General features: G+C 36.9%; 1 protein-coding gene across 6 annotated transcripts in view; it reads left to right on the top strand.

The window, feature by feature from the left end:
* AGTR1 (angiotensin II receptor type 1) overlaps positions 1 to 7,653 on the top strand; it is a 49,781-nt gene extending 42,128 nt beyond the window's left edge. For 3 of the 6 annotated variants that reach the window (XM_087872638.1, XM_034439283.3, XM_034439282.3), the window contains 2 exons: positions 2,191 to 2,259; positions 2,793 to 7,653. In XM_087872638.1, the coding sequence (XP_087728764.1) occupies positions 2,845 to 3,933 (1,089 nt within the window). In that variant the 5' untranslated portion in view covers positions 2,191 to 2,259; positions 2,793 to 2,844 and the 3' untranslated portion in view covers positions 3,934 to 7,653. The remainder of the gene's footprint in view (positions 1 to 2,190; positions 2,260 to 2,792) is intronic. The other 3 variants (XM_087872637.1, XM_034439281.3, XM_034439284.3) reach the window with 1 other exon arrangement.
* Positions 7,654 to 12,382: the final 4,729 nt, after the last annotated feature.

The raw sequence follows: 12,382 nt of genomic DNA, 5'->3' as shown, positions 1-12,382 counted from the left end.
TGAAAGATATGAAAAATGTCAAATAAATAACTGCCAAGGTTAAGGTAAGATAAGGTTATGAATATATCTCACTGTTACCTTATCATGGGAAAATTATACAGGTGTTACTTTTTAGGACTCCATGATGTCAAATGAAAATTCTTAAACAACAAACAGTAGCAATCAGTATAAATTATTAAGAGCAGCTTGGTGTTCTGCACATATTGTAAATCACAACTGACTGTCATAGGAGTTGTGTTCTACAAGTGTTGGGAGTTGTAGTCAAAAATATTTTGAAGAACATCATGTTGAGTTGAAGGCTCAGGCACTTTAGAGCTCACTCAGAAAAGCACCTATAAAATGTAAAATGAAGAAAAATAGTTCCCATGTTCTCTATTTAAGTTTAAAATATAGAACAAGCATGTGCATGTTTTCAACTCATTTCCAAAATCCTAAGCATTAACTTTGCATAATTTTTGTGAATCTGTCTCTGAGTGAATTATTCATGTGAATTTTCCTCCATTAGCAAAGTTTCCTATGTGATTGTTGATAATTCTTAGAGTTGCAGTCTAGGATAACAGAGAGCAATATATTGGGAAAGGCTAGTTTATGGCATGCTACATTCAAAGGATTACATTTTATTAAATGGATTTTATTTATTTATTCTGCTTCATATAGTGATTGGTCGTTTTCAGACTACTAGAAGATGGACAAAGATGCAAAGTTCACTTAAAAAGAAATTGGTTTTGCCATAAAATTTATAAGCAATCTTCACTGCAAATATTTATTAAACTCTCTTTCTTCCACAGCTGACTACAAAACTCACAAAAATTGTATCCTTTTCACCACTACCCATTCAATCAACCCAACATTAAAAATCAGCCACAGGACTAGTCCTCCACTTACTAATAACTCATAAATGCACTCTCAAACCAACCTACAGTTTCTCTAAAGAGTATTTTCTATCTGCAGCAGTGGTGGGTTCCTCCCAGTTCGGCCCGGTTCTCCCGAGCCGGTAGCAGTGATGATATGATGTCATCAAACCAGTTCTGGGGCCCCCCTGGCCCCCTACCCCCACTCACCCCCACCCCCCACCCACCCCCACTCACCCCCACCCCGCGTTATTCTTACCTTTTATTTGGTCCCACTCCTAATCTATTGCTGCCTCCTGAGTCCCAGCTGATAGCTAGAGCGAAAAAAACTGTTTAAACTCTTGCCGCGGGGCTTCAAAGGGCCGTCCTACAACTGATCAGTGGTAAAAGAAAACAAATGAGTAGATCGGTCCCGGCAAAAATACATGAGTAGATCAGTGCCTGCAAAAATAAATGGGTAGATCGGTACAGCTCTGCAAGTAGTTAAAAGCCTGGTAGACCAGTACCTCTGCTAAATCCTAAATAATTGTCACATGACCATCAAGCCACACCCACAAAATAAGCCATGCCCACAGAACCGGTAGTAAAAAAAATTAGAACCCACCCCTGATCTTCAGGTTTCAAAGTGTTATTGCTTGGTATTGTGAACCTGAAGCTTACAGAATCAGAACTAAATATGGTTCATTTTTAACGTAGCCAATAGCTGACCGTAAAGAACACCTTCTCTTTCAAACTGGAGAAATATCCAAAGCTTCCAGTGTTTTGTGAATTAATAAATCATCCCTCCTTCTTTTCCTTCATAAAAAGAGAAGAAAATAAGTTCCTTGTATCCACTCACAATATCCCTATTTTGCCAGCTAGTAGATCAGCTGACAGTTGGGGCCAAATGGCTGCTTCCCTCTGCTAATGGCAGTGTAAAACTGCCAACCTTGATTTTTTTTCCCCTAGAAATCCAGATAAAGATTTTTGATTAAAATCAATCACATCGCAAATTACTGGATGGTACACAAGATAGTGTAACTGCAGAAAATGTGCTGTGTTCACACACCCAACATATTTAATCTTGTCTCTGACTCAACCATTTTTGAATTCATGCAGTATTTTGAAGTCACTAGTCAATCTGTGTTTGCAAAAGTAGCTAAGCCATAAAAATCCCAACCAAGCTTAACACTAATCACTTTATACAAACATAGTCACTAGGCCCTGGATAAGAATGGGGTATGGACACAGGCAGGAAAGAATTATCTTAATGTCTGCTAAACTTGTGTGATCTCAGACAATGCCTTTAGAGAGCATTAAAGTGCACATTTAATTGTGTTCTTTGTCTTTGTATTCCAAGACCAACCAGAGAAACTTTTTCGGATGCTTCCTAAATCCATTCCTAATGTAACAGATACAGAACTCTAAGGTATTTGGAATCTAGCAGTTGTGCTATATTTAATTTTTGCATTGATAACAGAACACTGGACAACATCTCATTTATTTACAGTGCTGCAGTGTGTCCAGATTACAAGGTCACCTTTTGTTCTAGTGCGAAGCCTTTTTAAAAAAGCACTGGTTATACCTAAATTCAAGAAATATTTACTATTATTTAGGCCACAGAGTTCAATCTAAGGCTAAAATCCTATATACTAATTAACCTGATATACCAACAAATAGATGAATGGGAAGAAACCATAAAATGCAATGTAATATTAAGCAAAAGTGTTGTTTCAGGGATATCGCTGGGTGTAGATAGCTACTTTAATATGGTCTTTGCCCAATTACAGTTTATATGCCAAAAGAGAGAAAACTACTGGATAATCTAACCATCAAAGAAATCTGATATATTATAGCAGTTTAAAGATCTAATAAAATGGTGTTAAGGAGCAGTCAAGTAAGTGCTTTTAATACATTGAACTAACAAATAAGAATAATGACCTTTTAATTTTTCCTTCTCAGGTGCTGTTGGTATCAGTTTCCCACACAGCCTCTAACAACAGAACTGATCACAATGATTCTAAATATCTCTGCAGAAGAGACCGATAAAAAGAACCCCATTGACTGCCCTTCTATGGGAAGACACAGCTACATTTTTGTTATGGTTCCAACCGTTTACAGCATCATCTTCATCATTGGTATATTTGGAAACAGCCTGGTTGTGATTATCATCTACTTCTACATGAAGCTGAAAACTGTGGCCAGTGTATTTCTGCTTAATTTAGCCCTGGCAGATCTGTGTTTCCTAGTAACTTTACCATTATGGGCAGCTACAACAGCCATGAAGTACCATTGGCCTTTTGGCAACTGCTTGTGTAAGATCGCTTCAGTTGCAGCAACCTTCAATATGTATGCCAGCGTCTTTCTCTTGACGTGCCTCAGCGTAGATCGTTACTTAACAATAGTGCACCCCATGAAGGCCCGCCTTCGACGCACAATGCTCGTTGCCCGGGTAACTTGCATCATTATCTGGCTGTTGGCAGTCGTTGCCAGCTTACCTGTTGGGATTCACCGCCGCGCATATGACCTTGAAAACGAAAACATCACAGTATGTGCTTTTTGGTATGGCACACGCAGGAATTCAACCAACCACATAACCATCAACATTGGATTAGGCCTATCCAAAAATATTCTGGGCTTCTTCATTCCTTTTCTGGTCATTTTAATAAGCTACATATTAATCTGGAAAACTCTGAAAAAGGCTTACCAATTTCAGAAGAATAACGGCAGAGGTGATGACATCTTTAAGTTGATCGTTGCAATAGTTCTGTTTTTCTTTTTTTCTTGGATTCCTCATCAAATATTTACTTTTATAGATGTGCTGATTCAGCTTGATTTGATTAAGAGCTGTGATATTGAAGATATTGTGGATACAGCTATGCCCTTCACAATCTGCTTAGCTTATTTTAACAACTGCCTAAATCCTGTCTTTTATGGCTTTTGGGGAAAGAACTTTAGAAAATACTTCCTTCGGCTACTCAAATACATCCCTCCAAATGTCAGGCATTCCAGTTTGTCAACAAAGATGACTTCGCTTTCATATCGACCCTCAGAAGACTTAATCCGCACTTCCAGAAAAAAAGGATCTCTGGTTGCTGAGTGATAGTATAGCAGCACATTTTTTACTGTTAGTTGCTCAAAGCAACAATGCTCCTCTTCTGCAGTGTTGGACCATCTGAAATACTTCATCCTTGTGAAAACGGGGGCTTACCTTCATTTCATGTTATGAAGAGGAACATCTTAAACAAAGAATGCAGGCATCATGCCTTCCAGGGTCAGAGCTTGGTGGGAAATAATGTGTGGTAGAACATCTAATCCAACGACATGTAGAAGAATCTCTGAAATTATCTTGCATTGCCTTATACATAGGTGGTATATAGATGACTTATTTCAGAGTCCAGAAAGGAAAGGTTTATTTCAAGAAAGTGAAAGAAGTCCCTGTGTAACTATAATCAAATCCTCCCTGTACTACATTTTATTACATACACCCATCTTCTTCAGAGCCTGAAAAGTGCCAGAATTGAACTCATGTATATCAATAATACCATAAAATTTTGAAATAAGAGTAAAAGTGTAATGCAATGTAGAATGAATCCACATTTAGATAAAATATATTTCCATGTTCAAGTAACACTTGCTACATATACAACTAAATGTACCACATTCCAAATATAGCACTGTTTCTAAATGTAGTTGAACAAAAATTTCATTCTGAAGTTATCTCCCTCTCTATGAACTCTTGGCAAAATATATCTATGGAAAGCGTCTGTTTACTTTCACACAATTTTAACTGCCTTTCAGAAGTACTTCACTACTATTGTTTATTTCAAAATGGGTGTTGATACAGAAACGTTTTGATAATACAGCCTTTCCTAAACTGGTATCTTATAGATGACCCAGGTTACAACTATAATGACTACTGTACTGTCAGCTCAGTGCAATGTATCTGGAAGACACTTTATAGGTCATAACCTGCACCTTGACCTATACTGAATTCAGAAGCAAACTGGCAACCAATACAACTTGCAGAGCAGAAATTCAACATGCACCAGTCTTGGGATTCATAGAACTACCAGGACCATCACATTTTGCACCAGATTCAGTTCTAGATTCTTAGATTCAAAGGAGAGGGAAGTCACAGGACAACTTGATACACAGAAAATTTATCACAGATACTCAAATTTGAATGTGGTAAATGTGCATTTGGAAATCCTGGGAGATTGAACTCTATATATCTTAAAGTTGCCAAGTTTGACAACTACTACAGTAGAGCCAACCAAATATGGTGTGATGCCAAAAAGGCACTCATCCACCATCCCTATCAGCATAGACATTTGTGTGTGCACAAATAAATAGATATGCTATATTAATATTCTATAATATATGAACAAGACGGTGCCATTAAAGTATACAAAAATAAATAAATAAACCAAAAGAATACTCAGAACTTGGGTGTCAAACTTGATTGCATTACAGGCTGGATCGTGACTTTTTGCCTTTGCGGAGCTGGGATGGGCGTGGCCTATGCATGATGTATCCGGCCTGTGGGCCACCAGTTTGACAGTTCTGGTTTAGGGTTATGTCAGCAATAAAAAAGAAAGAGGTATTGTATAGTATAGAACCTCTGTTAGGATCAGTAGGTATTAAAACCAGATGGATTTATTTTCTAATTGCAAACTAAGCACATGTGCTGTCTATATTCTTTTAGCATCTATTATCAATCCCAGAGCTCCTAATCTCTATATCTCTGTGTATATATTTTGGATAACTTTAAATCTAAAATTTATTTTGTGCAAAGAAAAATAATGCAGCTATAATTTTACATTAATTACAAATACTCTTAATCATAGTGAGGATTTCTATCCAGTATTTTAATTCAATATCAGATAATGGTCAAATAACTCAAGCAAAGAAGACAAGAGATTAATAGTCAAAGCCACTGCTGGATTTATCTCTGTCTTTTTAACAGAACATAGGATCGATGCTTCTAAGGCTATGTAAAACTTGCTATCTTAGTCTCCAGGTGGTCTGTCCTGCATTGCCAAACAGTCAAAGGATATGGATTAAACAGTCAAAGGATATGTTTAACATTGATTTAATAGTATATTACAATTTTCAATACAATAGTATATTACAACTTTCCTTTATGATAAATATATATTCTGATAACATCTGCTTTGAGGATAGTAGAACAGGGGCGTCACACCAGCATCATGTGATGTATTGGGACTTTTTTCCCCTTCGCTATATCGTAGCCAGCACATGGCCAGCATGTGACGCATCCAGCCCGTGGGCTGGGAGTTTGACAGCCCTGTAGTAGAAGGATCCTTTATTAACATTTCTGTGGGTGCAAGACCTTGCAGAGCCTTGGTAGTAAAGGGGTTTAAGGCACCCTGTTATTAAGCTGGTTATTAAGACCAGCTGCCTGCAATTACTGCAGGGTTCGAATCTCGCCAAGGCTCAAGGTTGATTCAGCCTTCCATCCTTTCTAAGGTAGGTAAATTGAGGACCCAGTTGTGGGGGCAATAAGCTGACTTTGTATAAATATACAAAAGGATGAAGGCTATTGCTGAGCACATTGTAAGCCACCCTGAGTCTTCGGAGAAGGGTGGCATATAAATCAAATTTTTTTTAAAAAAGACCTTTAATTAAAACATTACCTTAAGACCTTTAATTAAAGCATTGTGTTCCTTCACCTGTTACGTTACTAACTCTTCACTATTGGTGATGTTGATTGGAGCTATTAAGAGTATAGTTTAGCAATATATTTAATAAAAAGATTCATTACACTGTGATAAGTCATTAAGGTATGAGTAGAAAAGAAGAATTGTGTTGTCAAAGGCACTCTCTTGCATAACGACTCTCCAAACATGAAGGACTCAAGTTACATAGAGAACAAGGTAGAAGAGTATGCCCAGATGTTCTGCTGGAAAGTCTGAAGGGAAATAGGATGCATGCATGCATCAATGAAAATAGAACTATTTTCATAAGATGAGACAAAATTTTATAGTCTTCAATCACATGGCAAGAGGTACCCAACTTCAAATATAAGTGCAGTTGTCCTTTATAATTCCAAGTGAATATCTGCATTTGTTTCTTAAAGAACCAGTATAAAATTATGCATTTACTTTTATTGTCATCTTCATTTCAGACTATCATCTTGAAAACAGATCACATTGCTCTCTGATTAAACAGAAAACGTATACATCAACTAACACAGGAATACTTTTTATTTTCAATTATTACCATATCTATTAAAACACTTTTTTTCTGCTGGCAGAATCATTTTTAAATGTTGGCTTGCTGATTTTGTAAACGAAATCATATTTATTTCTATTTATTAATAACAGTACTTTATTCTACTCATTTCTTCCCATCATGGATGTAAAGCGCTTTCTTGGAAATTTAGTATAAAATATAAACATCCACAGAATGGATTAACTTGCAGAAAGGTTGGTGGTACAGAAAACATGCAAAAAGAAATGTATTTTTTTATGATATTTTATTAGTGATTCCACAATAGTATATATTTGGAAACACTGATATTAGAAGTCTGTTGAAAGTATTTACGAATTACCAATGGATTTAAAAAATTTTTAATAGTTTCACCCTTGCACATACAAAAATCTTCATTGTATCTGAAATTTAGTTTCATGTTTGATATATCTAACATAAAATGCAAACAAATTGTTAATGTTCATAGTTTCCTTTGTTGGCTCAGTATGTTGCTAATGTTCACATGCATAGCTTAAACAACCATGTGTATAATATAGATTCTGTATCTTACAAAAGCTGTGAAAAATAAAATTCATATATATTAGTATTTCAAAATATCATAATTGTTCCCACATTTGCGTTACTATGAATCACTAAATCCAGAGCCAGCCAATGCTATTTTGGAACAACCACAAAATACTAGGATCCAGGATGTCATTGAAAATTGACAGAGAATAAAATAGCAATAGCACTTAGACTTATTTACCACTCCACAGTGCTTTACAACACTCTCTGAGCAGTTTACAAAATCAGCATTATTGTCCCCAACAATCTGGATTTTCATTTTACCAACCTCAGAAGGATGAATAGTTGAGTCAATCTTGAGCCCGTCAGGATCGAACTCCAGCTGTGGGCAAAGTTTGTCTGCATATCTCAACCTGGCCAACTTTAAGATGTTGCTGCTGAGGAAATCTGGGACTTGAAGTCCACACATTTTCAAACTGACAAGTCAACCTTGATTAGAGTAACTAACCAAGAAAAGTTAAGATTTGCCATGTAATCACAGGTATAGTCTGTTATTCTGAAATGCTAGTTTCTATTATATATGCATATATGTGGCACATTTGTGCCACCATTGAGCAAATACTGTTACCAAATGAAGGAGTAAAGACAATTGAGTACTCCAACAAGTGTCTGTTCAAGTGAAACAAACACAAAAACATCACAGCAAAAACCATACAGGAAAAAGAGAATAATATCAGAGAATGGCTTCAGGGATTATAGTAGAATACAACTTTATTGATAGTACTTTAAAATATTTCTGTATAACCCCCCAGGAAATCCACTGAGTTGATACTGGTTTTCATAGGATCTGAAGTACTTTTAAATGAATCAGGAGCTTTGATAGAAAACAGCCCAACCCTACAGTATCTCAGTTCTAAAACAGATTATCCATTTAAACCATCAGCTGGGAACTTTTCTGGTTACACATTGTGTACCATAGGGATTTGCAGCTGCTGCTACTTTTGAGAAAGTGATGAAAGCAGCACTGCACTATCACATCTTCTCACCTTTTGGACAATTACACCAAGTAATAATATGTACAAAGAGGGCTAGGCTTGCATCACAACAGGACAGCACAGCTTTTGACAGATCAACCCATTTCACACACAGGTCCCAGATGCTTCTTATGCTGTCCTGCATATTTTTACTGAATGTCCAAGTAGCATGATTCTTAATCATCCCAATCCAATTGAATGTTGGAAATAAAGTCTGGAAAAAATCTTGAGATTCTTTTTATGAGCTGGCTAAATTTCCCCAAAAAATGAAAAAACAAGACCAAATTTGGTGTTGGTGTTTGGTAGGCAGCAAAAGAGCATATGCACTCAATGTTGTGGCTCTGTACACACATAGGCAACACAAGGAGAGAGCTGAAATATTCATGTCTACTGCTGGTAAAAAGGGTAGAAAAACACCCAAAACACATGCTGTGCTTGCTACCCCTGCCAATTTATTTTTTCCAATTGAACGTTGGGAAGACATTATGTAAAGAGATTGATAAAATAATAGGATAAGAAGAAATTTTATAGTCCAATTTTCTTCCCCAGCAAACAGCTGTCTAACCTTTGTTTGAAAACATCCAATGATGGAGCACCTATACCAGTAGGAAGCTAGCGGTTCCACGGCACAATGGTTCTCATAGTCTTGAAATTTTCTCATATTTTGAGTTTGGATCTATGTCTGTAGACAAGGGGTGTCCAGCCTTGGTAACTTTAAGACTTGTGGACTTCAACTTCTAGAATTCTCCAGCTCCCATGGTTGGCAGGGCAATTCTAGGAGTTGAAGTCCACAAGTGGAACTTGAAGTGGCGAAAAAGCAAGCAAAAGAAAGGCTGAGTTCAAAATGGTGTGGATACAGAAAAATTCTAGAACAGATTTCTCTCACTTAATGCTAGGTTTTGAAAAACCTTGCATATAATGAAACACCGAATCAATGGAAAAATAGGATTAGGGGATTGGTGTCAAATGTTGCAATCCAAATGCATTAAGAAATGTGCTCATAAATTTTAACTTATTCTTAAACACATTACTCAAACATTTTTGTCTCAGTTATGTACAGTGAAAGCACTTTCTCCATCTTTTCTTCAGATGGATTCTTAATATGGATAAATATTATGGCAGACAAAGAAGTTAGAATGCATCATGGCATCACATGTTTTATTAGCATTTTTATTATGTTTCATACAGTAGTCACCCAGATTAAAAACTTGATCTAGGGCTAAGCATCCCTCACTAGATTTGGTGTGAGGTAATATGTCCACTTTTTGTTTCTGTGTCAGAAAGATCCTTTTCCCTTTCATTTTGGATAAAGGGGTTGAACAAGATATTAGTGGCCATTTTGACCTTATAGGAACAGTGGTAGCTACTGCAGATACAAAATGTGGGAGACAGGAGGCACAAGTAGAAGAACTACACAGCTTTATTAAAGATACTACAGAACAGGGGTGAGTTCTAAATTTTTTTACTACTGGTTCTGTGGGCGTGGCTTATTTTGTGGGTGGGGCTTGGAGGTCATGTGACTAGGTAGGCGTGGCTAGCTGGTCAGAGTCATTTCTGGAAGGTCCTCGCACTTACGACCCGACTCATTTGTTTGCTTTTAACACTGATCAGCTGTAGGATAGCCCTTTGAAGCCCCGCGGCAAGAGTTTAAACAGTTTTTTTCTCTCTAGTCATCAGCTGGGACTCAGGAGGCAGCAATAGATTGGGGGTGGGACCAAATAAAAGGTAAGAATAACGTGGGGGGTGGGAGGGCGGGGGGGGAAACCAGTTCGGTGATGTCATATCGTCACCGCTACCGGCTCGACCGAACCGGACCGAACTGGGAGGAAACCACCACTGCTACAGAAGTTAAGAATATATAATTTAGCAGAAAAAAATTGCATTTAAAATGTAGTATTTTATCTTGGTTCCTTCTTTGAGAAAAAGCCACATTACCATACTCACCATTTTTATGGATTTAAACACATATGTGTTACAAAAGATACCAAAAGATCTTTCATGCAAGGCAAATCAAAATTCATATATGAAGCTGAATAATTCTTGACAGATTTTCTGTTTCATTTGTGCTGTTTTGCCAAGGATAAAATTAACATGATCCTTGTTGAGGATCATATTTATGTCAGAGGAGCTGGATTTAACAAATCTAGAATCTATTTGACCAAATCCACTAGGCCTTCTAATGTGCTTTCAGTTGCTGAAAAATCTGGCGTTTTCTGATGCAATTGCCAGAATCCCAGCCAGCATGCTTGCTAGTTTGTTCAATCCATCTGGAAGGAATCAGATTAGAGAAAACTCTCTAATGCATACTATATAGAAAATGTATTTTAAAAAGTGTTCTCCCTACTCCAGTGGAGAAATGTGTTTTTCCCCTTCCAGTGGAAAAAAAATTATACTAGGTTTAAAACTTTATTGGCACTTAAGCATATTTTTCCCTGATTGAAGCAGAATTTGTGAAATAATTATACGTCCATGACAAAAGCTGCTAATGATTAGCCTTCAAGAACTGCTGTTGTTTTTCTGACAGTTCAGAAGCTGGTTTTGTTTATTTCAGGAAAAGGAAGCATCAGATCTTTTATGGACTATCCAAACTGAACAGACAGAATAGCAGTGCTAATTATCCATTTCCATCATTTCACTAAAGCTCTCACTGTAGAATAGAAGACTTCGGTAACAATTTAGAATTCTAATTAATTCTTGTCAGCAAGTAATGCTTCTTTGAAGTAATAACATTCACTTTACTGCTCAGCACTAATATTGTGTCATAAAAGGTGGCAAATGCATAACCCAAGTAAAGAGAAAAGATTATATGGGACAGCAGAAGTGAAAACATTATCAAGTAAAGCAAAGAGATGTGTTGGCAAAAGAAGAAAAATGTGAAAGAAATAAAGGTCAGTTTATCATAAATTCTGTTTCATGTTTGTTTTGCTAGTTGAGATGTCAGTAGCTCTCGCAAATGATTTTGCAGAGTTATTATTTCTTATGGAAATTAAATCTAAGTGAATATTTTATTTATACACTTATTTAGGAAATTTCTGAGCCAAAGTGGTGAAGGTAGATATGCTACAACAATATGTTTATCTTAATAGGTTGTCACAATTTTCCCTAACAAAGAAATGTTGGGGGCAATTTCCCTGAAAGGTGTGTAGCACAACATACCAAACAACACAGATATATGTAAATATAAATTCTTTGTAAACAGCTTTCAAAAATTTATTTTCAAAATACATGTTATACAAACAAATGGTGGCAGGGATGTTTATCCCCTCAACCCCAGCAAATGAATTCATTTCATTCCTGTCATTCATTTAGCAGTGAATTCAGATTGCTCCCATAAAATCGGGAGGAATTCCATTTACATACCTGCCTCTAGATATTTAGGACTATTTCCTGTACCCTTGATCAAACTGGCTGGACTAACAGAAGCATATAGAACAGGAGTGTCAAACTCACGTTGTCATGGAGGTGTCACGTGACATATCCCCTTTGCTAAACTGGGCGTAGGTATGGCCAGCGCATGATGCATCCAGCCTGTGGGCCGGGAGTTGGCAGCCCTGATTTAGAACATCAGGGCTACAAAAACCCAGATCATATTAAATGACAGCAATCTCTATGCTACCATCTGGTAGTGCAGCTTAAATCTGGTAGCCCTATAAATTGTCTAGTAGCCTTACCCCCAAGCTCTTCATATATTACTAACTAGGCCAGGTAGGAAATATTTGGTTGCTTTCTTACAAAAACATGCTTGTGATATCCACAACAAGCAAAAAATCCTTGCCT

This window comes from Pantherophis guttatus, chromosome 6, assembly GCF_059756535.1.
Source record: "Pantherophis guttatus breed Tessera chromosome 6, ASM5975653v1, whole genome shotgun sequence".
Classification (NCBI taxonomy): domain Eukaryota; kingdom Metazoa; phylum Chordata; class Lepidosauria; order Squamata; family Colubridae; genus Pantherophis; species Pantherophis guttatus.
This window is presented reverse-complemented; position numbering and strand designations above follow the sequence as displayed.